This window comes from Mesoplodon mirus, assembly GCF_964341445.2.
Source record: "Mesoplodon mirus genome assembly, chromosome: 4".
NCBI lineage: Eukaryota > Metazoa > Chordata > Mammalia > Artiodactyla > Ziphiidae > Mesoplodon > Mesoplodon mirus.
This window is the reverse complement of record NC_138979.1, coordinates 96129672-96157080: the sequence shown is the minus strand read 5'-3', so window position 1 is coordinate 96157080 and position 27409 is coordinate 96129672. Positions and strand designations below refer to the sequence as shown.

The 27409-nt window shown below is 39.5% G+C and overlaps 1 protein-coding gene across 5 annotated transcripts in view; it reads right to left on the bottom strand.

Moving 5' to 3' along the window:
- ATP8B4 (ATPase phospholipid transporting 8B4 (putative)) overlaps window positions 1–27409 on the bottom strand; it is a 257802-nt gene that overhangs the window by 35705 nt on the left and 194688 nt on the right. For 4 of the 5 annotated variants that reach the window (XM_082616903.1, XM_082616904.1, XM_082616905.1 and 1 more), the window contains 6 exons: window positions 26848–27012; window positions 25741–25852; window positions 23905–24010; window positions 15657–15804; window positions 12463–12646; window positions 11574–11797 (listed from right to left, as the gene is read on the bottom strand). In XM_082616903.1, the coding sequence (XP_082473029.1) occupies window positions 11574–11797; window positions 12463–12646; window positions 15657–15804; window positions 23905–24010; window positions 25741–25852; window positions 26848–27012 (939 nt within the window). The remainder of the gene's footprint in view (window positions 1–11573; window positions 11798–12462; window positions 12647–15656; window positions 15805–23904; window positions 24011–25740; window positions 25853–26847; window positions 27013–27409) is intronic. The other variant, XM_082616906.1, reaches the window with a different exon arrangement.

Below are 27409 nucleotides of genomic sequence, written 5' to 3'. Positions count from 1 at the left end.
CACCCAATCATGGAGCATAGTCTGTGGGTCCCATCTGGTGCGGAAGCCCAGACAGGGACGCAGTCCAACTTTGGGACACACCCTTTGGTCCCACCTTATCACAGAGCACAGCTTGAGGTCCCATCCAACCTTAAAGCCCTGCCTATGGTCCTGCATAAACAAAGAATCCAGCCGTGAGCACCATCTGGTCAGGAAGCACAGCCTGAAATGTCATCTACCATGAGCAATCACAGAGCCCAGCCAGCAGCAGCCCCCTGACCTCAGAGCACAGGCAGTGACTTCACCCAACTAGAGACCCTGACAGCAAACCCCACTGCCCACAGATGCTGCCAGCTGACCCATCAAGTACCCCAAGCTGCAGGAGATCTATGAACTATCTGACAAGGAATTCAGAATAATCCTCTTAAAGAATTTCAGTGAACTATAAGAACACACGGGCAACTAAAATTAAGAAAACAATGCATAAACAAAATGAGAAGTTCAACAAAGAAGTAGAAATCATCAAAACAAACAAATAGAAATCTTACAGCTGAAGAATACAATGAGAGAAGAAAGCAATAAAGAGCATCAACAACAGACTCAATCAAGTAGAAGAAAGAATCAGTAAACTAGAACATAAGTCATGTTAAATTATCCAAACTCAAACAAATAGAAAGTAGAATGGTGATTTCTACAGGCTGGAGAGAGAGGGAAATGCGGAGCTGTTTTTCAATGGATATAGAGTTTCAGTTTTACAGGATGAAAAAATTCTGGAGATCTGTTGTACAACAATGTGAATGTACTTAATACTGCTGAACTGTACACTTAAAAACGGTTAAGACAGTAAATTTTATGTTTATGTTTTTTACCACAATTAAAAATATTTTTAAATTATTTTTTCAAAACTGACATAGACCACAATTAAAAAATCTACTTCATATGGTTATTATAAGTATTGAGCTAATACAGTCAAAACATTTAAACAATGCCTGGCACATAGTAAGTGCTCTCTAAGTGTTAGCTATACTTGCAATTTGCTTTTGTCCCTACCTGTTGGTATCAACAAATATCATGATTCCACCTAGCAGATGACATCAAAACGTTTATGCCATTACATGGGCACTGTCATTGACTTGCTGCCTTTTCTTCTCCAACAGACCATAACCAATTACTACTTGCCACTCTCCTGACAAGCCTATCTACTTTTCTGAAAATCCTGGAAATAAAACCTTCAATTCTCCACGATGTGGACAGCTAATAAAATTTGTGAGATCACATTTTGCCATGTCCACAAAGAATACACCTCTTAGACATCCCTTTCCGTACCTGAGATGTAAGTTCCAGCAGGCATCACAGTCTGACACATACAAGGGCTTAGTAAATATTCACTGAATGAATGAAAGCCTTAAATAGTAGGATTCAGGGATACTGTCCAGTAAGTATAAATCTAAGTCTCAATTTGATTATATCATCATAAAAATTAGGGCAAAATGGGTAGCAGTCCAAGATTTCTACTCAGTAGCCCAATTGGTCTTATGTGGTGACTCCTCCCCCTCCTTAAAGAGGATTATTGCCTTATTTAAATCAGCAAAGACCTAGGCAAAGAAAAATAAACCAGGGAAAATCCACTCTATGTCTTTCCTAGAATGAAGCTATAAATAAGAAATGTATTACTTGTGGTCCAATTAGCCATCATATGTTAATATTAACACCACTGCAAAAAGACATCTTTCTACTTTCTGGAATCAATGCCATAATCACACTAAGATCTTAAGACACTGAGCCCACAGTGCTGGTCAGGCTGCACACATTTACAGAGACCAGATGCAAAGTGTGTAGAGATGGCCCTTGGTGCAGGTAGAGTAAGTGGCACCTGCAGGAGTGACTGGACGCATATTAGAAGGACTCTCCTTGCTGGATCTACCTCAAGCAAGCACAGGAAAGGGCTCTAGACTAAACAACCAACAACACTGAAATGACTATATGCCTTCTATATGCCAGGCGCCGTTCAAGACTATAGGCTGTATGGATGACTCAGATGTGCTTCCTTTCCTTGAGAAGCTCAGGGTTAAGCTAGATAAAATCATAAGAGACTGGGTGAATTGGGAAAAGAAATCCTCTCCCCTGAAACAGAGACCCATTTTTCTCCTGACCTTGTCTTAGTGCATGTATAAGCCTCAGGGGCCATGGCTTTGGTAGGGTTGATAAGAAGATTCTAAGCCCTCTGGAACAATTCTTTTGGGGGGAAAAGCTGTTTGCTTAACTGGCCCCTCTGCCTCAGAAAAGATGAGTAGAGTCCAGAGTGGACAAAATGAAAAGTCATCAGATTGGATTTCACTCCAGGCTCTGGGTTCAAAAAGGATACCTTCAGATTTTCTTCTATATTGGCCAGCCCCATGGTTTCAAAGTATGGTACCCCACCTGCAACATCAGCATCCACATGGAACTTGTTAAAAATGCAAATTTGGGAGCTCTACCTCAGACCTGCTGAATCAGAAAGTCAGGTGGGGCCCGGGGAGCTGTGCTTCAGAAGCCTTTCAGGTGATTCCCATGCACATTAAAGCTTGAGAACCACTGGTCCAGCTCAACTCACTAGCATCAGGAAGAACACAGAAGCCCGTTTAGGACTGACAATGGATTCAAATGAAGATTGTGCGATTAAGTAGTTTTCAGTGTAAATAATAAAATAATAATAATAAATAATAAAACAAAGAAGAACTCAGAAAAGACACATGCTCAATTAAATCAAACATTTAAGAAACCTAATTACAGCCAGGTGGTGTGTCTTATAGCTGAGTTTATATCAGATACTCATGTCTTTCGAGCAATCATTGTTCTCCCTTGCTGTTCTCTTTTAAACTGAAAATACTGTTGAGAAGATTAAAAATCTAGTTGCTTAACATTTGACTCTGACCAGTTTTATCAGATCCTGAAAGCAGAGCAGAAAATCACCTAAATGTAGAGATTAGAAGTCACTGAACATTCATTTCAACTTCATAGTTTTAACAAAGACAACTTTGGCAGTAAACTTGCCTATCTAAGCTTGGTGTGTCTGTCTACCCATTCAAACCACTAACTACTCCTCTGCGTCCTAAGAGCTCTTAATAAGGGTTAAGGCATCTCTTCTGTGTTTTGTGATCTTTCAAAAGCCCCAAACTTTTATAATATGAAAACTGGATCGCTCAAAAACACCACTTAGCAAATAGCCTTGCTGCATTCTCATGTGGAGAAAAAGCCTAGGAGAGCACAGGCCACATTCCCATGCTTGTCTTTGCTGGAGTAAGGTGGAACCGTGAGCAGGTAAATATCCCCACCCCAGTGCCTTCTCTGAAGCGGCGCTAAGAAAACTTTTATTTCTGAGAAACTAAAATCAAGACTATGCTTTACTTCAACTGTCTAGATATTACCAAAAATATCAACAGAATTTGCTTTTAGTTTGGGGAATGTTATTCTTAAAAGAGAAAATTAGAAATGGGTATGGATGTGCCTTTAGGAAATCTCAACTTCTCAGAAAAAGGGGAAAATGTACAAAACCTATTTTCATTACAAAAAGGATTTGCTAATCTCCCTTGGCACATTTAAGATAACATAAAATGCCAAGATTTAATTCATACTCAATTTTTCTGGAATAAAATAATTGAAAAAATTAGCTGCATGTATATCATTGAAACCAGTAACTAAAACAAGAGGAAAGAGGAGTTGAGGAAGATGGCAGAAGAGTAAGACGCGATCACGTTCCTCCCCACAGATACATCAGAAATACATCTACACGTGGAACAACTCCTACAGAACACCTACTGAATGCTGGCAGAAGACCTCAGACCTCCCAAAAGGCAAGAAACTCCCCACGTACCCGGGTAGGGCAAAAGAAAAAAGAATAAACAGAGACAAAAGGATAGGGACGGGACCTGCACCAGTGGGAAGGAGCTGTGAAGTAGGAAAGGTTTCCACACACTAGGAAGCCCCTTCGCGGGTGGAGACTGCGGGTGGCGGGGAGCTTCGGGGCCACGGAGGAGAGCGCAGAAACGGGTGCAGAGGGCAAAGCGGAGAGATTCCCGCGTGGAGGATCGGTGCCGACCAGCACTCACCAGTCCGAGAGGCTTGTCTGCTCACCGGCCGGGGCGGGCGGGGCTGGGAGCTGAGGCTCCGGCTTCGGAGGTCGGATCCCAGGGAGAGGACTGAGCTTGGTTGCATGAACACAGCCTGAAGGGATTAGGGCACCACGGCTAGCCGGGAGGAAGTCCAGGGAAAAGTCTGGACCTGCCGAAGAGGCAAGAGACTTTTTCTTCCCTCTTTGTTTCCTGGTGCACGAGGAGAGGGGATTAAGAGCGCTGCTTAAAGGACCTCCAGAGACGGGTGCGAGCCGCGGCTATCAGCGCAGACCCCAGAGACAGGCATGAGACGCTAAGGCTGCTGCTGCTGCCACCAAGAAGCCTGTGTGCAAGGACAGGTCACTATCCACACCTCCCGTCCCAGGAGCCTGTGCAGCCTGCCACCGCCAGGGTCCCGGGATCCACGAACAACTTCCCCGGGAGAACGCAAAGCACGCCTCAGGCTGGTGCAACGTCATGCCGGCCTCTGCCGCCACAGGCTCCGCCCCGCATCCGTACTCCCCCCTCCCCCCGGCCTGAGTAAGCCAGAGCCTCTGAATCAGCTGCTCCTTTAACCCCGTCCTGTCTGAGCGAAGAACAGACGCCCTCAGGGCGACCTACACACAGAGGCGGGGCCAAATCCAAAGCTGAACACCGGGAGCTGCGCGAACAAAGAAAAGAAAGGGAAATTTCTCCCAGCAGCCTCAGGAGCAGCGGATTAAATCTCCACAATCAACTTGATGTACCCTGCATCTCTGGAATACCTAAATAGACAACGAATCATCCCAAATTGAGGAGGCGGACTTTGGGAGCAAGATAGATTATTTTTTCCCCTTTTCCTCTTTTTGTGAGTGTGTATGTGTATGCTTTGGTGTGAGATTTTGTCTGTATAGCTCTGCTTTCACCATTTGTCCTAGGGTTCTGTCTGTCCGTTTTTTTTTTGTTTTTTACTTAAAAAAATTTTTTTCTTCATAATTATTTTTTATTTTAATAACTTTATTTTATTTAATCTTACTTTATTTTATTTTATCCTCTTTCTTTTGTTCTTTCTATTTTTTCCTCCCTTTTATTCAGAGCCGTTTGGATGAAAGGCTCTGGATGCTCCACCCAGGAGTCAGTGCTGTGCCTCTGAGGTGGGAGAGCCAACTTCAGGACACTAGTCCACAAGAGACCTCCCAGCTCCACATAATATCAAAAGATGAAAATCTTCCAGTGATCTCCATCTCAACACCAAGACCCAGCTTCACTCAACGACAAGTAAGCTACAGTGCTGGACACCCTATGTCAAACAACTAGCAAGACAGGAACACAACCCCACCCATTAGCAGAGAGGCTGCCTAAAATCATAATAAGGCCACAGACACCCCAAAACACACCACCAGACGTGGACCTGCCCACCAGAAAGGCAAGATCCAGCCTGATCCACCAGAACATAGGCACTAGTCCCCTCCACCAGGAAGCCTAAACAACCCACTGAACCAACCTTAGCCACTGGGGACAGACACCAAAAACAACGGGAACTACGAACCTGCAGGCTTCAAAAAGGAGACCCCAAACACAGTAAGATAAGCAAAATGAGAAGACAGAAAAACACACAGCAGATGGAGGAACAAGGTAAAAACCCACCAGACATAAGAAATGAAGAGGAAATAGGCAGTCTACCTGAAAAACAATTCAGAATAATGATAGTAAACATGACCCAAAATCTTGGAAATAGAAAAGAGAAAATGCAGGAAACATTTAACAAGGACCCAGAAGAACTAAAGAGGAAACAATCAATGATGAACAACACAATAAATGAAATTAAAAATACTCTAGAAGGGATCAATAGCAGAATAACTGAGGCAGAAAAACGGATAAGTGACCTGGAGGATAAAATAGTGGAAATAACTATTGCAGAGCAGAATAAAGAAAAAACAATGAAAAGAACGGAGGACCATCTCAGAGACCTCTGGGACAACATTAAATGCACCAACATTCAAATTATAGGGGTCCCAGAAGAAGAAGAGAAAAAGAAAGGGACTGAGAAAATATTTGAAGAGATTATAGTTGAAAACTTCCCTAATATGGGAAAAGAAATAGTTAATCAAGCCCAGGAAGCACAGAGAGTCCCATACAGGATAAATCCAAGGAGAAACACGCCAAGAAACATATTAATGAAACTATCAAAAATTAAATACAAAGAAAACATATTAAAAGCAGCAAGGGAAAAACAACAAATAACACACAAGGGAATCCCAATAAGGTTAACAGCTGATCTTTCAGCAGAAACTCTGAAAGCGAGAAGGGAGTGGCAGGACATATTTAAAGTGATGAAGGAGAAAAACCTACAACCAACATTACTCTACCCAGCAAGGATCTCATTCAGATTTGATGGAGAAATTAAAACATTTACAGACAAGCAAAAGTTGAGAATGTTCAGCACCACCAAACCAGCTTTACCACAAATGCTAAAGGAACTTCTCTAGGCAAGAAACACAACAGAAGGAAAAGACCTACAATAACAAACCCAAAACAATTAAGAAAATGGGAATAGGAACATACATATCGATAATTACCTTAAATGTAAATGGATTAAATGCTCCCACCAAAAGACACAGACTGGCGGAATGGATACACAAACAAGACCCATATATATGCTGTCTACAAGAGTACCACTTCAGACCTAGGGACACATACAGACTGAAAGTGAGGGGATGGAAAAAGATATTACATGCAAATGGAAACCAAAAGAAAGATGGAGTAGTAATTCTCATATCAGACAAAATAGACTTTAAAATAAAGACTATTACAAGAGACAAAGAAGGACACTACATAATGATCAAGGGATCGATCCAAGAAGAAGATATAACAATTGTATATGTTTATGAAGCCAACATAGGAGCACCTCAATACATAAGGCAAATACTAACAGACATAAAAGGAGAAATCGACAGTAACACACTCATAGTAGGGGACTTTAACACCCCACTTTCACCAATGGACAGATCATCCAAAATGAAAATAAATAAGGAAACACAGCTTTAAATGATACATTAAACAAGATGGACTTAATTGATATTTATAGGACATTCCATCCAAAAACAGCAGAATACACATTTTTCTCAAGTGCTCATGGAACATTCTCCAGGATAGATCATATCTTGGGTCACAAAGCAAGCCTCGGTAAATTTAAGAAAATTGAAATCGTATCAAGTATCTTTTCTGACCACAATACTATGAGACTAGATATCAATTACAGGAAAAGATCTGTAAAAAATACAAACACATGGAGGCTAAACAATACACTATTTAATAACCAAGTGATCACTGAAGAAATCAAAGAGGAAATCAAAAAATACCTAGAAACAAACGACAATGGAGACACGACGACCCAAAACCAATGGGATGCAGCAAAAGCAGTTGTAAGAGGGTAGTTTATAGCAATACGATCCTACCTTGTGAAACAGGTAACATCTCAAATAAACAACTAACCTTGCACCTAAAGCAATTAGAGAAAGAAGAACAAAAAAACCCCAAAGTTAGCAGAAGGAAAGAAATCATAAAGATCAGATCAAAAATAAATGAAAAAGAAATGAAGGAAACAATAGCAAAGATCAATAAAACTAAAAGCTGGTTCATTGAGAAGATAAACAAAATTGATAAATCATTAGCCAGACTCCTCAAGAAAAAAAAAGGGCGAAGACTCAAATCAATAGAATTAGAAATGAAAAAGGAGAAGTAACAACTGACACTGCAGAAATACGAAGGATCATGAGAGATTACTACAAGCAACTCTATGCCAATAAAATGGACAACCTAGAAGAAATGGACAAATTCTTAGAAAAGAGCAACCTTCAGAGACTGAACCAGGAAGAAATAGAAAATATGAACAGACCAGTCACAAGCACTGAAATTGAAACTGTGATTAAATATCTTCCAACAAACAAAAGCCCAGGACCAGATGGCTTCACAGGTGAATTCTATCAAACATTTAGAGAAGAGCTAACACCTATCCTTCTCAAACTCCTCCAAAATGTAGCAGAGGGAGGAACACTCCCAAACTCATTCTAAGAAGCCACCATCACCCTGATACCAAAACTAGACAAAGATACTACAAAAAAAGAAAATTACAGACCAATATCACTGTTGAATATAGATGCAAAAATCCCCAACCAAATACTAGCAAACAGAATCCGACAGCACTGGTGTGAGTCCACTAGCAAACAGAATCCAACATTAAAAGGATCATACACCATGATCAAGTGGGGTTTATTCCAGGAATGCAAGGATTCTTCAATATATGCAAAGCAATCAACCTGAAACACCATATTAACAAATTGAAAGAGAAAAACCATATGATCATCGCAATAGATGCAGAGAAGGCTTTCGACAAATTTCAACACCCATGTATGATAAAATCCCTGCAGAAAGTAGGCATAGAGGGAACCTTCCTCAACATAATAAAGGCCATATATGACAAACCCACAGGCAACTACATCCTCAATGGTGAAAAACTGAAACCATTTCCACTAAGATCAGGAACAAGACAAGGTTGCCCACTCTCCCCAAAATTATTCAACATAGTTTTGGAAGTTCTAGCCACAGCAATCAGAGAAGAAAAAAAAAGGAATCCAAATTGGAAAAGAAGAAGTAAAGCTGTCACTGCTTGCAGATGACATGATACTCTACATAAAAGAATCCTAAAGATGCTACCAGAAAACTACTAGAGCTAATCAATGAATTTGGTAAAGTAGCAGGATACAAAATTAATGCACAGAAATCTCTGGCATTCCTATACACTAATGATGAGAAATCTGAAAGTGAAATTAAGAAAACACTCCCATTTACCATTGCAACAAAAAGAATAAAATATCTAGGAATAAACCTACCTAAGGAGACAAAAGACCTTTATGCAGAAAATTATAAGACACCGATGAAAGAAATTAAAAATGATAGAAATAGATGGAGAGATATACCATGTTCCTGGATTGGAAGAATCAACATTGTGAAAATGACTCTACTACCCAAAGCAATCTACAGATTCAATGCAATCCCTATCAAACTACCACTGGTATTTTTCACAGAACTAGAACAAAAAATTTCACAATTTGTATGAAACACAAAAGATCCCGAATAGCCAAAGCAATCTTGAGAACGAGAAATGGAGCTGGAGGAATCAGGCTCCCTGACTTCAGACTATACTACAAAGCTACAGTAATCAAGACAGTATGGTACTGGCACAAAAACGGAAATACAGATCAATGGAACAGGATAGAAATCCCAGAGATAAACCCATGCACATATGGTCACCTTATCTTTGATAAAGGAGGCAAGAATATACAGTGGAGAAAAGACAGCCTCTTCAATAAATGGTGCTGGGAAAACTGGACAGGTACATGTAAAAGTATGACATTAGAACCCTCCCTAACACCACACACAAAAATAAACTCAAAATGTATTAAAGACCTAAATGTAAGGCCAGACACTATCAAACTCTTAGAGGAAAACATAGGCAGAACACTCTATGACATAAATCACAGCAAGATCCTTTTTGACCCACCTCCTAGAGAAAACAAAATAAAAACAAAAATAAACAAATGGGACCTAATGAAACTTCAAAGCTTTTGCACAGCAAAGGAAACCATAAACAAGACCAAAAGACAACCCTCAGAATATCTGCAAATGAAGCGACTGACAAAGGATTAATCTCCAAGATTTACAAGCAGCTCATGCAGCTCAATAACAAAAAAACAAACAATCCAATCCAAAAATGGGTAGAAGATCTAAATAGACATTTCTCCAAAGAAGATATACAGATTGCCAACAAACACATGAAAGAATGCCCAACATCATTAATCATTAGAGAAATGCAAATAAAAACTACGATGAGATATCATCTCACACCAGTCACAATGGCCATCATCAAAAAATCTAGAAACAATAAATGCTGGAGAGGGTGTACAGGAAAGGGAACCCTCTTGCACTGTTGGTGGGAATGTAAACTGATACAACCACTATGGAGAACAGTATGGAGGTTCCTTTAAAAACTACAAATACAACTACCATAAGACCCAGCAATCCCACTACTGGGCATATACCCTGAGAAAACCATAATTCAAAAAGAGTCATGTACCAAAATGTCCATTGCAGCTCTATTTACAATAGCCAGGAAATGGTAGCAACCTAAGTGTCCATCATCGGATGAATGGATAAAGAAGATGTGCCAAATATATACAATGGAATATTACTCAGCCATAAGAAGAAATGAAATTGAGATATTTGTAGTGAGGTGGATGGACCTAGAGTGTGTCATACAGAGTGAAGTAAGTCAGAAAGAGAAAAACAAATACCGTATGGTAACACATATATATGGAATCTAAGGAAAAAAAAAGGTCATGAAGAACCTAGGGGTAAGACAGGAATAAAGACACAGACCTACTAGAGAATGATCTTGAGGATATGGGGAGGGGGAAGGGTAAGCTGTGACAAAGTCAAAGTGAGAGAGTGGCATGGACATATATACACTACCCAACGTAAAATAGATAGCTAGTGGGAAGCAGCCGCATAGCACAGGGAGATCAGCTAGGTGGTTTTTGACCACCTAGAGGGGTGGGATAGGGAAGGTGGGAGGGAGGGAGATGGAAGAGGGCAGAGATATGGGAACATATGTATATGTATAACTGATTTACTTTGTTATAAAGCAGAAACTAACACACCATTGTAAAGCAATTATACTCCAATAAAGATGTTAAAAAAAAAAAAAAACAAGAGGAAGGAAGAACAATTGAAGAAATCTCTAATGATAGTTATGGTTACCATTTCATTCTCAAGGACAACCTTTTTCTTTTGTTGCTGTTGTTTAAAATATTGATGCCATTTTTTATTCATAAATATATTTAAATGCTGTAAGTCTTACATTTCACAGTTGATACGCAGGGTCAAAATTTTCCTGATATCCAAGATATGGGGTTATGTAACCTTTAAAATGTGTAAAAGTAGATATAAAAATAGAATCCTAATTTACAAATTTGCTAATTTTTCTTCCTTGCTACCAACATAACCTATGGATCAATTTTTAGCTGATGAATTGCTGTCAAACAGCCTTGAGGTCAGGGTAGCAATTCCTTCCCGATTTAAAATATTTACCTTCAGTGTGTTGGGTGAGTGATCACCTTTCCAACAGATATGCCTCAACTTTTCTTATTAGTGTTTCTCAGATTCTGAATTAAAACTCTACATCAAGCTTACCTGTCACCATACCCAAAATTTCAATAAAAACTTTAAAATGCACAGGAAGGAGTCGTCATTAGTTACTATGTAAATAAGCAAAAAATAAAACTCTAGCTAAATATATATTCTTCTTAGGTTCAAAGCTCAAGTCAACTATCCATTACATAATTTGTCACACTGTCATTTATATTAAATATATAAAAATGATCTCTATTGATTAGTAAATAGCCATGAAGAACAGTCATCTACAATCCAGGGGATCATATAAAAGAAAGAAACTTTTTTACCAACCTGGGCTGAGAAACCACAGAAGAAACCAAACCAGAAATGCACAAGTGTGAATGCAAAATTCTTATAGAAGAAATAGCATAGGAATTTGCACATTCGGAAATAGGACCACCTTCCATGAACAAGGAGAAGCCTTTGGAGGTATCTAAACTGTGCAAATGCGTAGTCGCTGGCTAGGACTGCCTGCAGTCCTTCCTGGCCGCTGATGCCGACACCAATGTGAGCACCTACAAAGGAGAAGAGGGACAGTTTCACTCCCCAAACAAAGACACAACCTCTTTGGGGAACCTATCACTCCTCTTTTTTTAATTTATTTTTTTTATTTTTGGCCACACCACTTGGCTTGCAGGATCTTAATTCCCCGATCAGGGATCAAACCCGGGCCCCCAGCAGTGGAAGCGCCAAGTCCTAACCACTGGACCGCCAGGGAATTCCCCTATCACTCTTCTTGTATGTTATTATTTATTCACAGAAACCCACAGCATTTATAATTTTCCCATACATTATCTCATGAAACACTCATGATAGGTATTTATCCTAGTTTTTCAAAAGAGAAAATTGACTCAGAAAGTTCAGTAACTTGAACAAAGTTTTACAATTTGTAAGTGGCAAAGCTGGGACTAAACCTTAGTGTTGGGACTGTGTATATAAGGTTCATTCCTCTACACCATAGCTACTTATTTCTCCAAACAGTGACCAATACATAAATGATTTAATTAAAGGTTTTTTTTAATGAATGCTAATAATGGTGGATGAATTGAGCCATAAAAGTATTCATTTCAGAAACACTGGGAAAATTAAATTGCAATGCAATCTCCATTATATATTGCCAAGTGCTGGACCTGGGAGCTCCAGGTCTGCAGCACGCCCCATTGAGCAAATGTCCCCTTACTTTTGATCATGCTGACGTCATTGGCTCCATCGCCTATGGCCAAAGTGACAGCATTTCTGTGCTTCTTCACCAGCTCTACTACTTGAGCTTTCTGGAGAGGGGTGACTCGGCAGCAAACCACAGTCTTACACATGCAGGCAAGTTCTAGAAGATCGTTCTTGACATCACTTTCTAGAGCATGGGCCTACGTTATTTTTTTTTTTTAATCCACAATAGAACGAGAAATAATAAATGAGAGATGTCATTTGGGAAGCAGATTTCTTGTTTCTCAGCTGATTTCTAAACAGTTTAATTCACTTCAACAAGTCACTGTTGACTCAGGGCCACACAAACAACAAAAGAAAAGAGTATTGAACTCCTACTTAGTGCCAAGGAATTTTACCATAAAAGTAAAAGACGCAGTGCCCTGTGTTTCTTCCTTGATGCATTATCGTGCTGCGTTGGAGAGATACAGTTGAATGCCGGAAAAGGTCCGGAATCCACTAAAATAAGGAAAAGCAAAGGCCAGAACCAATCCATCACCTCACCAAGTTTAGAATGAACTACAAAATGATGATTTGTCTGTTCTACATGATGACATTTTTGTTTCCTTTGCATTGTTGTTTTATATATTTAGTGTTTGTTGTTGTGGTTGTTAATGTGAGAGCAAATGAGAAGCAGATGACCTGGAGATTAGCCCTTGAAGAACATAGCGACTGAAGTCAAGAGAGGCCTGTGCAAAGGGTGGCATGCAACCTGTGTCTCAGACAGGGTTCCCCAACCATTTACACCCTTGCACTTCTCCAAATACATCAGAGCCTTTAGACATACCAAAGAAGGACTGAAAAAGAGAACATAATCCTTTGTAATTAAGTACAATTTTTTTCTAGAAAACATCTCTACATTATTTAATAAACACATTAAGAGAAAACAGGAATCCACCTAAACTTTGAGTCATCATTATCTTTGAATGAATCTTTAGCAAGATGTTCACAGCCCATTCACACTCTGGCCCCTATATTCCTTTTGAGTCTGTCTTCTACCACCACCTTCAGGTTTACCCTTTACTCCTGTCAGGCCAAGTTGCTTGTTTCCATAATTTGGCAGGTTCTTTCTTGCCTCTGTGCCTTTGCACTTGCTGTCTCTGCTACCTGAAAACATCACTTCCTCCAGGAAGTCTTCCCTGATTTTCCCATGAGGAACTAAATGTGCTGTTTTGCCTCTATGCTCTCAAAGCACTGTGTCCGGGCTTCCCTGGTGGCACAGTGGTTGAGAGTCCGCCTGCCGATGCAGGGGACATGGGTTCGTGCCCCAGTCCGGGAAGATCCCACATGCCACGGAGCGGCTGGATCCATGAGCCATGGCCGCTGAGCCTGCACGTCTGGAGCCTGTGCTCCGCAACGGGAGAGGCCACAACAGTGAGAGGCCCGCGTACCACAAAAAAAGCACTGTGTCCATTCCTCCTTGTAGTATTTGTCATACCACTGTGAGATTAGCTCTCACCAGATGACAATCCCTAAAACAAGGACTGTGCTCTCTTCACATCCTTATCCTCAGCCTCTAGCACGGTGACCTGGACATGCTTAATGAATGTTAATGGGATGAATGGAAGGATGGGTGAATGAGTATAAAAACATGACTTTAATGTAGAAAATTCTCGTGTCAAAGCCTACAATTCTTAGGGGAAATTGTGAGTTAGCTTTCTCAAATATAATTATCCTCTCTGAAAGAGAAAGCGTGTAACTTGCTGTCTTGCTCAGAATGGTTCCCATCTCTCTCTTTTCTTTTTTCTTTATTATCAACAAGTGAAAAACCTAGACACAGACTGTGAGAAAGAAAGATCCAATTACATTCCGCAAAGCATCAAGATTTGAGCAAATTGGAATCATGATTTTTTTAAAAAAACTTCTGACCATACTAGCAGAAACACAGTCAATTCTCCTTAAATTAAAAATGACATTTCATGGTTTCATAAGCTTCAGGCTTTGAAGCTGAGGGGGTTCTTGAAGAGTGTCTATCTTAGCTCTTTCTTTCAACAGATTTAGAGACAGAGAGAGAATCATGTGTGTTATCACCTTAGTACTCTAACTGCCCACACAAAGGCCTCTTTAAGCCTGAGGGAAAGTCAAAGCACAAGTCATTAGGGACCCTTTCCCTATTGTGGTTGGTCCCTGGGCAATTCAGCTGGAAGACCACCAGCTCTAAGCCCAGCTGACAGGCTTAGAATTTTCAGTTGCTGCTCATTTGTGCAAAGGAGAAGTTCGTGTCATCTGGACAAACTTTCAACTAAGCTTGGCCTGCAACTGAGCTCTGTAACTTTCCATGGTGTAGAAGGCAACACATCATTACGTCTGGAATCCAGCTGGATAACGCTCTAAGCACTAAGAGCTAACAGACAGCTGATCACAAGGGGGGAAATACAATATACTCATTTCCAACTTCTTTTGTCCTCTAAGAAACTGTCTACAAGAAGATACGTTTATTTTCCAAACTCCCAAAAGTGAAAAATGATCATCAAAGCCAGGGAAAGATGTGAGATTAGCTTTTTGTGCATATAAATGATAATTTCACTGGAGTACAATCAGAGCTTTTGTTTTCTAAGTTAGAAACTCAGAAGAACTTTTGATATTTGTTCAAGATTTGGAACCTGAACTACATTAAAAGTACAATGCAAGTTTATTCTATTACGACAAGAACCAGATTTCCTAATCAAAGCAAATTGTTTGGCATCGCTCTAAAATGCTGCTATTTAGAAAGACCACTAGAGGTATCTTAATGGCAATAATTTGGTGTGGTAATTATATGAAGGTCAGGTTGTGCTCTGCAAATCACAAACATTAGCAAGAGCAATAATTGCAATACATCTGTCCAGTTGCATTATTTTAATTAAACAACAGGGAGCTGTGACACTCTCCCTCAGAAAAGCACTTAAACAGTACTGCTAAACGGTCTGTAGTCATTTAGACAAGATTGATATCCTCTGAATTCAGTATCTCTTCAGATCCTCCCCTTCACTGTGGTGGTTCAAGCAATAATGTATGAAATATATATTAGAAGTTTCCCTTTCCTTTGCAAATAGGAAATCAGTGCATATGCCCTATTTCTAGTAGTGTCATTTGTTTTGAATACACAAAAAAAGATTTCATTATGACAGCACAAAAGAAATGATTATTGGAGTGGAGAAAAAGAAACAAAAAAGCCTTAAGCAAACTCACCAAACTGTGGCCATTTATGATTAAGGCATAATCCCCTGTTACGGTTTCTTCTACAACTGAGTCCAACTCCAGCGGCTGCTTTTTTTCAAAAACTACATGGCCATTGGAAAAACTTCTGTTTTGTCCAAACAAATTTTCCTTTGCTTTCCTTAAAGGAGAGGGGAGGAAGGCAAATCATAACAAAGTATACAGAGCATACCTATTAACTCTAAGGAGAGACTGGCCTAGAGGTAAATTCATTTCATCACTATTCAGACAGACTGCTGCGTGAGATACAGTTTCAGTAAGCTAGCTGGATAATTCTTTGCGATGGGGACACCATAGCAAATTTGCAAATTCCAGGAAGTAGGAGGGTAAACATAAGGAAAACAGAATCATCTCGAACGTTTTAAATTACCTAAAAGCTAAATCATCATCTTGAGCTCTGCCTGAACTATGGGCTCTTGATAAATTTGATACATAAGGTTACCTGAGCTTCATGGACTTAAGAACCACTGATCTGGCACCTGATGTTGTTAAACAGTGGAAAGGGAAAGACTAAAGACAATTGATGAAATCTTCTAGGAATTCCACGGAATTCTGTATATAAAATAAATTAATCAACTTGTAGAACAATGTAACATGATCCAACTTAAAACGGCAGTCTTCTGAGAAGCACATCTTTTAGAAATTTGACGATAAAAACAAATAAAGGCATTTACTGAATTGGCATAGTCATTATAACATAATGGAATATTTTAAGTGAAATTGTACTCATCAGCTGAAACAATAGAATAAATCTTCTGGGAAAGACACTACAGACACCAAAGTGTAGAGGGTAGTTCCAAATGGAAACTCTCTCCAGTGTCCTAGATCTAATCAGCACTAGAATAACCCTGCCCACAACTCAACCATCTTTGCTGCTTAAGAGGAAGATTGTACGGTGACTTAACACCGTTAGAAGTGGCATTTTATTCTTCTCTTCAAAATGGAAAGACAATGCCTTTAAAGGAAGGAAAATTTCCTCTCCGAACCCCTTGGATGACAGGCTCTGAAGTAACATAGGGCAAGCTGACATGACTGCTAGAACTTTCAATCACAACCAGGGAACTACACAGTCGGCGCTCCGGAAGTTGAGCGCCAAAGCCAGCCACCAACACTTTAGGCCACAACTAGCATATACGAAACAAGTGCCCAGGAGAGAATGGGGAGTGAGAGACAGGCCAGAAAATGGATGTTTTGTCTTACAGCAAAATGAAATGGTTCCCCAAAGACTCATCTTATGTAAAGAGCATTTATTTAAATGGTTTTTTGCTGTGGCTCCTCTGAAAGAAGAGAATGTTCACATTACAAAAACAGTCATTTTAGCCCTCAGCTTTCTAATTACTTGAAAATGTAACACTAATTTGTTTACAAGTTAAGTTTTTAAAAAAAAGAAAAACACATCTTCTGACTCAACATCTCCTTCTGCTGTCCAGGACCAAAATCACATCCTGCATTTAAGGAACCCAGAGAACCCAAAGGTTACACGCCCTTGGCTCCAGGGATGATATTATACGTTTTAGCAATCAGTTTGCAGAATCAAAGAAAAAGATTTATAAAGTCAGAGTGCTATGTGTGAAGTTTAGGGAGTTAAGGAGGGGGGCGGGAGGGAGAACAGACATGAAAAATCATTGTTTTAAGTGGGAGATACAGGGCTTTTGCATCAGATAATCATGTCAGGGAATCCTCCTCACACTCATGAAAATTTACAGTCCATTTAATGAAGAAAGCAAGAGAGACAAGTTCCTCCAAAATGAACATTTCTCTGACAGTGTTGCAGAGCTCATAAATTAGGTCCTCAGAAAGCACCAAAGGGCAAACATCTCCTGAAGTTTCCTTTTCAGTAAAGTTCTCACTTGCTGTATAAATGACTCAAACTCTGTTTTCCCCCAGAGAATGAAAACATTCCAAAGAAGGGTGAAGTTCATGAAAGTATTGGCTGAAATTCTATTTACTTAGGATTTTTTTCCCCTAAACTGTCTTCCTAACATCTCACATGAACCCTTTTCCGGGCAGAAAAGGGACAGTGTTTCCGGCTCTGCTTAAATTCCCACCGCACTCCCTCCATACAGGCCAGCCCTTTGCCCATGCTCTATAGCTGTCATTTCTTTTTCTTCCTGGAACTTAGCTCTTCAAACACCAGCTGGTCCTCACCAAACAATTTATTAGGAGGGAAAAAGCGACACATAACTCCCTTCGTGGAATATGAATTATACATTTTTGCAGGCATGATACACAGCGCTTTACTACAGAATACAAGTCACAAATGCTAAAACAGAAGAGTGCCTGATTTTTCCAAGCTCTGCAATGAAGGGCAGGCTGTTACAATGTTGGCACACAGAAAGGTATTATCGGTTGAGGCAACCTTGGCATTCACAGCCCCATGCCACCACAAACAGAGCAAAGCACAGTTAGGCCCACGTTGGCTTACATGCAATCTATAAAGAAAAGAGATGGTAGGAGAAAGGGTCATTTTGTCAGTCTTAAGGCGCTCTATATTCAAACCTTAAAACGACCTGTTAGAAAATAGACTGAAACCATGACGTCATGTTTAGACGAATACAATTTTGACTTTGATATGAGCATTGGGCTGGAAACCCGGAGATCTGGCTTCAGGCCCGAGGTCTGCCTCTGATATCTCATATGCCCGCAGTTGAGCTATCTGTCCTCTAGCCACTTGATTAGTCAGTTACAGACCCAGGCGAGAACCCAGGTCTTCAGATTCCTAGTGCTCTGTCTACTGCACCAAAAGGTTTACACATAGTTAGTCACAGGCTGCCTCTAGGTTGGGAAAAAGGCATAGTGCTAGAGCACCAGTTAGGGTAAAAGAGTACCCTGCCAACAGTAGAGAAAGAGAGAAAGTACATGAAATTTTGATGTCAAGCCCGAGTTTCATCCCTTATTAACTGTGTGACCTATAGGATACTCAACCCCTGAAGCAGTATCTTTATTAGAATCTAGGGGAATGATACCAGTGAATCACACCGGTTGATACCATTATGAAAACTCAGGCAGCTGTACCAGGCTGAACTGGAAGGTCTCCAATATTACTGAGTACTCTAAAATTTTACAATTTATGATAGAAACTAAACTTACTAAAACATTTTGCCAGGGAAATCGGGAATTAGGAAGAAGGTGCATTTTGTTTGGCCTGCATAATGTTTAAAAAGAATCCGTATGAATTTACGGACAACATGTTGCTCGCCTTCACCAAAGCCCCAAACACTCCATAATGCCTTGTACAGCCCAGATCACACAACTAATATTACCTGCCTGGCCCTGGAGCCATTTGTATTTATGAACCCTGCTCATTCAAACAATAACTTTCCATCAAGTAGGTGTGCAAAAAATGCAATATGTATTTTGTTGATTAAAGAGGAAATGTCAGTTCCTAGGTATATCACTAGGATACTACTCAGAAGCAGTAGAATCACTTCATGGTTTAATTAATTTTCCTAACAATAAAACATGTGATCAATGCAACAAAAATGAAACATGTAATGGGTTTGCTTGTCAGCCCAAGCGAAATTACATCCTCAGTCTGCTTTTCTTTGGGCAGAAGACATATGTACTGAAGAAATGTAATCAATGCAGTAATCTTTGGAGAAAGCATAACAGGGTTTAATTGTAGATTTCTGGGCATGCCCTGAATACTAAAGCAGTTATGGAAGCAAAGTTAACCCAGGACTCAATGTGTCTAAAACATTTTCATGACATTAAATTTGAAACAAGCTGTATGCATGCATGATATGCATGAAGATTACATATCAATGTTTATGAAATAATTGAAACATATTTGACAGGTTTAAATATGAGCATTTAGGTCATTTCCTCCCAATAGTTACTATCACTTAGATCCTATTCTTCTGATACTTCTTTTTAATGTTTTTGCATGGAAAAGCAAAACTCAAACCCACTGAACTCAAAGGTGTAACACAAGAAAACTGAGTGGTGTAAATTTATGATTTCAATATTTCATCCCCAAAACCATGGCTTTAGATATAAGTAGCCAAGATTAGGATTATAGAGAGCAACACCTCCAGTAATAACTTTTCTTGGATGCTCTTTTTTTCCCCCTAACATTAAGCAAATGCATACTATAAATGTATTGATTCTTCTCATACAGAATTTTCTATCATTCATTGCCTCTCTGTCATAGAGTCTCAGAATGGGGTAATCTCCAAATCTGAGTTGAAATAAACATTATTTGCCAGCAAGTTAAACAAGGTGGCCTCAAGAGTCCTGAAATAATTAGTCTAGATGGAAAATCTTTATTTTTTTCCCTCTGAATATTTTTTTCTTCTCACTAAAAAAAATGGAGATAATCTTTAGGCTTTTTTCCTAATTGTAAAAGTATTGTATGGACACTATTACAACTTCAGATAACACAAAGAGCCATAAAGAAGAAAGCAAACATGATCCATAATTGTATCACCAAGAGAGAACAACTCTATGTATATGTTCTCGAGAACTTGATGTGGAGGTAGGTAGATAGATATGGATATAGATGTATAGTGTTTTATATGTATACATACATACATACCTATATACTTTTTTGAAAAAATGGATCATGTTATGCATGAAATTTCATAAACTCATTTTTCACTTAAATATATTGTGGACATCTTCCAATGTCAAAAACCACATAATCACTTTTAAGACTACATAGTATCTCACTCCATGTATATATCATAGTACTTAAAATCCCTGTGGCTGGGTATTTGAGCAATTTCTAATTTTCTATTATCATAATTGATGCCACAATATGTATGTATGTATACAAACACACACACGTACACACACACATACATCTGTCCATTTATTTTTCTTAAGGACAATTCCTAGAAGTAAGAATCATTGGGTCAAAACTGTGCACATATATAATTTTGAAATATATTGCTAGTTCACCCTCTAGAAAGTTTCTACCAACTTACACTCCCAACAATAGTATATAGGAATTCATATTTCTCCACATTCCTTCCACGTAATGACAGTTATGTCACCTACTTAGTCAACCACATGTGGCTGGATAAAATCTTGAGGAATTAACTTCGGTTCCCCACCCCTTGAAATTACCACGGCCACCACAGGTGGCCCTCTCTGTTTACTCAGAAACATACCTTGCCTCGGGGGATCTGAAAGAGCTAAATACAGAGAAAACAAAAGAGTCAAGATTTTGTTTTCTGAGTACCAAAATGGACTCCTGAACTCATAGCAGCATTGTCATCCTGAATTCCAGCAATCTGGAATTCCACTAATTGGGCTTTTTGAGAGGGAAGAGAAAAGTTTCTTCAAGTGTCAAAAAACTAATCCTTAAAGGAATCAGGGCATAAAATGTTGCCCTAAGCAACAGACTAGAAAAAAATGACTCCTTTTCTCCATTTCCCATCCAGCCTAGAGGAGAGGGACTTTGAAGAGGAGGTTAGATGCTTGTGAATCACTAAAAGAAGCCTGGGTGCTGACCCACACCCTGGACTGGGAGTGGATAATGGAATTCTCAGATAAGTTTTTGGGAATCTGAGTATGGACATGTTGCCACTGAAGCATGGTGACATGGAGGGTAGTAGAAGAAAGGGATTTCAGGAAGAGAGGTAACCATGTGAGAGCACGTCTCAGACACAGAGAGGTAAGGAAGAGCTCCTAAACTTCCATGTTTCCCCAGGAGGATGCGGAAGTCAGCCAAGAGGGATAGCCAGCAACCCAGAGACCAGAGACCAGACAGGGACACAGAAATGGGAAGTGCCAGATGCCACAGGATAGACGCTGAGGATCAGTGACAGGTAAGGCAATTGCACATCCTAGACATGAACTAAACTTACCAAAAGTGCCTAACTTAATTGTTCTGTCATCAGGCAGAAAAGGGGTTCAAGTTCAGTTTTAGAAAATTTAATGAGTTTCTGTTCTTGCACAGCTCAGTGTATTCCAGGCTGTGAAGTCAGACAAGCTAGAAATGACAGAGCCTCCTTCTACGTCTCTTCACATCAAGTCAAATTCCAAGTCCTATCCATTCTACCTCTGAAACAGCTGTCAATTTCATTCCATTTTTTCCTTGCCCATTCTTACCGCCTCACTGCCTTAGTTCAACCCTCATCATCCCTAAACTTGAGTATTCCAACAGCTTCCTGATCCATCTGCCCATCCCATTCATTTTTCTATCAAACATACTCCATCTATCCTGCCACTAGAGTGTTATTTCTAAAGTGCAAAATTGGATTTGTCTCTTTTCTGCTTAGAAGTCCTCTCCATCCATCCAGTACCTTCAGGATAAAGTATATTCACTTTGGCTTATCATTCAATCTATCACCATTTCATCTCTGAAAAATTATCCCCACCCATAACTCTGTAGTACACTCCAGGTTGCTTCTGGAATATAACATATCTTTCACGACTGTATGCCTTTGTGTGTGCTGTTCCATCAACCTGCAATATTGCTATTCGATGTAGTCAACAGAGGAAGAGGATCCATAAAATTTGTAATGAAAGTCAGCATGTTGTTTTCAGTATCTTAAGAAGGTTAATGAAAAGTGTAGAATTTTCTATGATAAGAACGTAGAGACTCCCTAAGTGTTTAAAGTTTTATTTTCCTTTCAGCTATCTTACATCAACCTGGTGTAAAAAACTGCTATATCACACTGGTTAGAAGCTTGACTGAAGATTATGTGTGTCTTTGCCAAATAAAAATTAGGAAATCTAATTAACTATGACTGATATAATTTTATTATTATTATTTATATAATTTTAATAATAGACTCCATAGGGTCTATTGGGGAAATATTTTTAAAAATTAGTCCTTTTTGGTGGAAAGATTGAGAACAATGGCTGAAGAAAGAGGGCAAGAGGAAGGGAGGAAGTGGAAAGAGAGGAGGGAAGGCAAGAAGGATGCTCACTGAATGGCCGTAAAGCTTTATGGTCTTATATTAATCCCCCAAATAAAATAATTTATAAGGTAGGTGTTTGTATGTTTTCCCATTTTACAAATGAGGAAACCAAACAAAGAGAGGTTGAATAGCATCTCAAAAGTCACTTAGCCAGCCAGGAGCACGAAGACAAGATTCCAACTTGGCTCCAGTTAACACAGAGTCTGTACTCTTCCTCTTACACCTGCTGTCTCTCTCTGAAATCCATTCTGCTCTAGTTGCTAACCTGGTGTCTTACCTCAAGGGAAGCAGCCATATGCCTCAACGACTGCATTTTTTATATTAGCTATTTAAAGAGAGTAAGAATACACCCAAGGTGTGTTTAGAGAGATACATGACAAGTGAGTGGGTGCACAGGCTCTGGGGCTGCCTAGATTCAACCCCAGCTGAACCACTGACTGGCTGTGAAACTTTGGGCACATTATTTACCCTATGTGTGTCTCAACTTCCTAATCTGTAAAACAAGGATAATGATAACGCTTTCCACTGGGTTGCTTTGAGAATGAAACAAGACAATACATGTCTACTGCTTACCATAGGGTCCCAGGCACTATCTCAAAGCATTTAGAAATAGGCTCGCTAGAATCTTGATCTGTTTACATCTATCCTCCTTCAGCAAGAGTTAAATTCCCCCCGAAACAAAAAGTCATTTAAAGAAAAAGATTTTCTTGAGGTAAAATATTTAATTACTATTAATTATTAAATAAATTGTTAATATTTTCCCAATAGACCGTATGGACTCTCTTGTTAAACTTATAGAAATAATAATAATAAAATTATGTCAGTATGTCAAGTATGTCATGAGATTTCCCAACTTTGATCTGGCAAATACATATGCAGTCCCCAGTCATAGCTTCTAACCAGCATGATATAGCCGTTTTCTACAGTGAGTAAGGCAATGTAAAAAAGTTGGGAGATTTCATCTGTAAGTATCAAGTGGGGTGCTGACAGTTAAGGCTTCCTTTCTTTTCAAAGTTCAGGAACAAAAGTTAAACGACGGAGGCACGTGAAGGAAGCCCATCATGCCCCACTGCTCTGCTGAGGTGGCTGTGTTAGCCCCTTGAGACTGTAGCAAAAGCGGCAAAGCAGTTGGCCTCTAAGCCATTTGGCCAGACCCAAAGTGGGCTGAGTTTAGAGAAGCTCCAACGAGCACCAGCAAGCAAAAATTGTTATAAGACAGAACTTTTTGAAGTTCTGGGGAAATAATTAGGCAGACTTTTGAAATGTTCTTCTTCAAAGGGGATTTTCCTCTTTCTCAACTATCAGATTTTCCTTTCCCCTCCCTCTCCCTCTCTTCCTTTCGCACTTACCTGAGTTCTTCTCTGACCTCCACGGCTGTGTTCCCTGCTATGATGAACACATCATTCATGTCATCAGTTAGCATGTTGCAGGCATAGCCAATATTGATGGCAGTTTCTGATACATAATAAAGCAGACTTCAGTTAGAACATTACTTAATAACATAAGTACCTTTTCATAAAAGTTTTGAGGCCCTTGCTCTATTTCCTTATAGCCTACAGGCCTCCTTAACTTCAAAGGGAGCATGATCGGTGACGAAATACAAGAAGCCCAGGGAGAAATTCAAAGATTTGTTAAATCCATGGAGAAATAGCAACATCTGTGAATCCTCAGCATTCTCATCTAGTTTTTTTAAAAAATCTTTTTGATTCCCAAAATGAGTATTCATGAAAATAGTACCCCAAGATCTTGTGATTAGTAAAATGTATCCATTTAAAAAATTTTACCAGAAGTCTCAAATACTGCCTTTAGAGAGCTGAAATACAATCTGATATAATAGACAAATTGAAAAAAAAATCTCACAAAATGTTCAGTTGAACAGAAAAAATGATCTTACAAAATTTTTTAGTTCTTCCACATGCAACATTGCCATATTTCCATTAAGTGAATAGAAATTTGGAATTTGGCTATCACCTCAAAGAAAACAAGGACTGCTGCTACTAGATAACTGGAGTATTACATGATATTGACCAGTCCTTCCTCTAATTTTGTAGAAATGGAGCCTAGGATAGTTAAGTACCCCCTTTCATCTGCAATATAATCATCTGATTCTAATTTTACTGAGTCGTTAGACTTCAGCGAATTCTATAGAATCATTAGGTTTGTCCTAAGTCAAGGAAGACAGTTGATAAAACCTCACCATGTCCTTTGTAGAAACCACAGAAATGAAAGCTAAACAGTAAACTTGTGGATATTCATAACTAATTGAACAGCTGTACCCACTGATCAACATCAAACTCTAGGAAGTCTAATAACACAACACAGAGCTCGACTCTCTATGGTTTATTTTTTGTAATCAGTGATTTGAGTAAACATATAGACAACTGATTTATCATATCTGCAAATACTCCAATGTTCTAAAAAAGTTAGATAGAATCTTAAAAACGTGTGTGCCAGTTAACTGAATATTTCTGGTACACTGATGGCCAAGCAGAAAATCATTTTTGTTTTAACCACTGCTAGCAATAGATCCAAAATGTATTGATCCCCTTTTCTTTCTTAGGAAACACAGTATTCTGAACGTAATGACTCTTTCTCTGATGACTTGGCATATTGTCATGCCTGAAAGTGGGTCAGCTCTCCTTGTACAACTGCATGGGCAGTCCTGAAATTCAGCCAGGTTGCACTGGTACAGCTGTGGTAGTTGTTAAAATACCAAAATATTTCCATACCAGCTGATAAACAGCTGCTTCCTTGAGCCTCTCCAAAGCCTACCCCTCCTCTAAGATTCCGAAACCTTCCTACCATTGAAGAAACTAAAGAAGTAATGCTGAGGTCTCCAATGTCCTGCTTCAGAGCTGTGCCACTCCCTCTCCTAACCAGGAGCAGTGCACATACAAACCAATAGTTCAACATTTTTAATACCATTGTTGCCTATGGGTATAACTATTATTTTTAAGAGGCAATTGAGCTGAAACTCAACTGGCCCCAGGGTATACTATAGAAGATATTTTGTTAGTTTGAGAGTAAATTCTTGCAATATATGAGCTTTCCTTTTTGTATTTCAACTCTTTCCTATGCGGAGGACTGGGGAAATGTCTCCTTAATTAAGCTTTCTGGTTAATTAAAATTTTACCACAGAAATTATTGCCCCCTTGTCAAAACATCATCATCTATTTTCAGATTACCTTGTTTGTCTCCTGTTAGGACCCAGATCTTAATATTGGCTAGTGATAAGCTTGTAACCGTTTCAATAACACCCTCTTGTAACTTATCTTCTACAGCAGTTGCGCCTAGTAGCTTCATTAAAAAAGAATACCTCACGTTAATGCATGCAAAAAATACCCATAACATCCACAGCTTTCAATCACAGAGTTCAGAGGTCAAGGGACATGAAGATGGAGAGTATGATGCACTGATATAACAAGCACCCTATTATGTACAGAGGTGGGCTGGGAAGGACCCTAGAAGGAGGTTCCCTAATCAAGGCAACTGATGGGCATTCCAATTAATGCAGAGATCCTGGGAGTTAGAATTTACATGAGGGATCTGATATGCTCAGATAACATATTAGGATAATATGATAATATGGACTTCTAAGGACTTCAGAATCCCCCAGTTATATTAATATGGAAGGGTACAAAGAAGAGCCCTCATCTCAGAGTCAGGATCACAGAAAAAGTAGAGCCATTCTCTTAAATTAACAAACCATCAGATGCCATAAACTAAAAAGTGAAGGTTCTTGTGCAACATTTCATCCAAAGATGAGCAAGGTGTGCTCCCTAGTGCCTCACAATAGCTAAGCATCCTGGCCACTAGGGCCTCAGGGAAGAGTTGTTTCTAGAATATATCACACTCTGGACAGTACAGATATCATCAGAATCTCATGGGTCTAGGATGGTTTACAGCTAGAGCGCCACTCTTCATGGCAAGTTTCCCTGCTCTAAAAAGGTGGGTTATAAAGCATGGAGGAAAACACACACACACACACACACACACACACACACACACAACATCAAACAAAACATGACATACCAGAGGCTGACAAAGAATAGGGAGTCTACTACCTTCTACTCTTGGGGGACTTCCAATTGCATAAGCTACTGTTAATAGAAATAATCCTCTGGCCACATATGGCAAGCTCAAAGTCAACATATAAAGCATGATTCATTGTTTGAAAGAGTAACATCTGCTGTGTGCAAGATGATTTAGCCAATGGATTATTCCCATGCTAGATCTCTAAACACATATTATCCCTTCTGTAAACACAAACCATCATGCTTCTAAACTCATACCATCAAATCCCTTTCGATTTCTTCATACAGCCCTGCTATCCGTTCATCTCTCTCATCTATGGCAGCGTTTGCATCTTCAAGCATCTTGTGCCACTCTTTGAAGTACATGTCATCCAGATCTCTGTATGCGATGGCCAAGGTTCGAAGGCCTTCTCCTGCAAATTCCTGCCAGGACAAATGGAGACTTAGGAACCATCCCAAAACAATAATCACAGCAATAAAACAACAACGACAATAATGGGTAAGAAGTTTTGCACTCAAATTCATTTTATCTCAAGAGCACTACTTAGTCATCCTGACCTCCAACTTTCTAATTCCCTTGGAAAGGGGAGATGATATTTTTATTTTGTGTTTTGTTTGGGTTGAAACATTCAAGGGACCTAGCATTCTCCCTTAAGATTGCTGAAATGCCCTCTGAAGGGTCCTAGTTGAGAGGTGATCGATGGTGCCCATGACTTGAGATAACCATCTGAAGCAACATATTGGTTTCTAACCTATCCTCTGCCTGAAGAAAGCACTGCTGACAATGTGAGGGACCCAGCCTGTTTCAAGGCCTATGGCC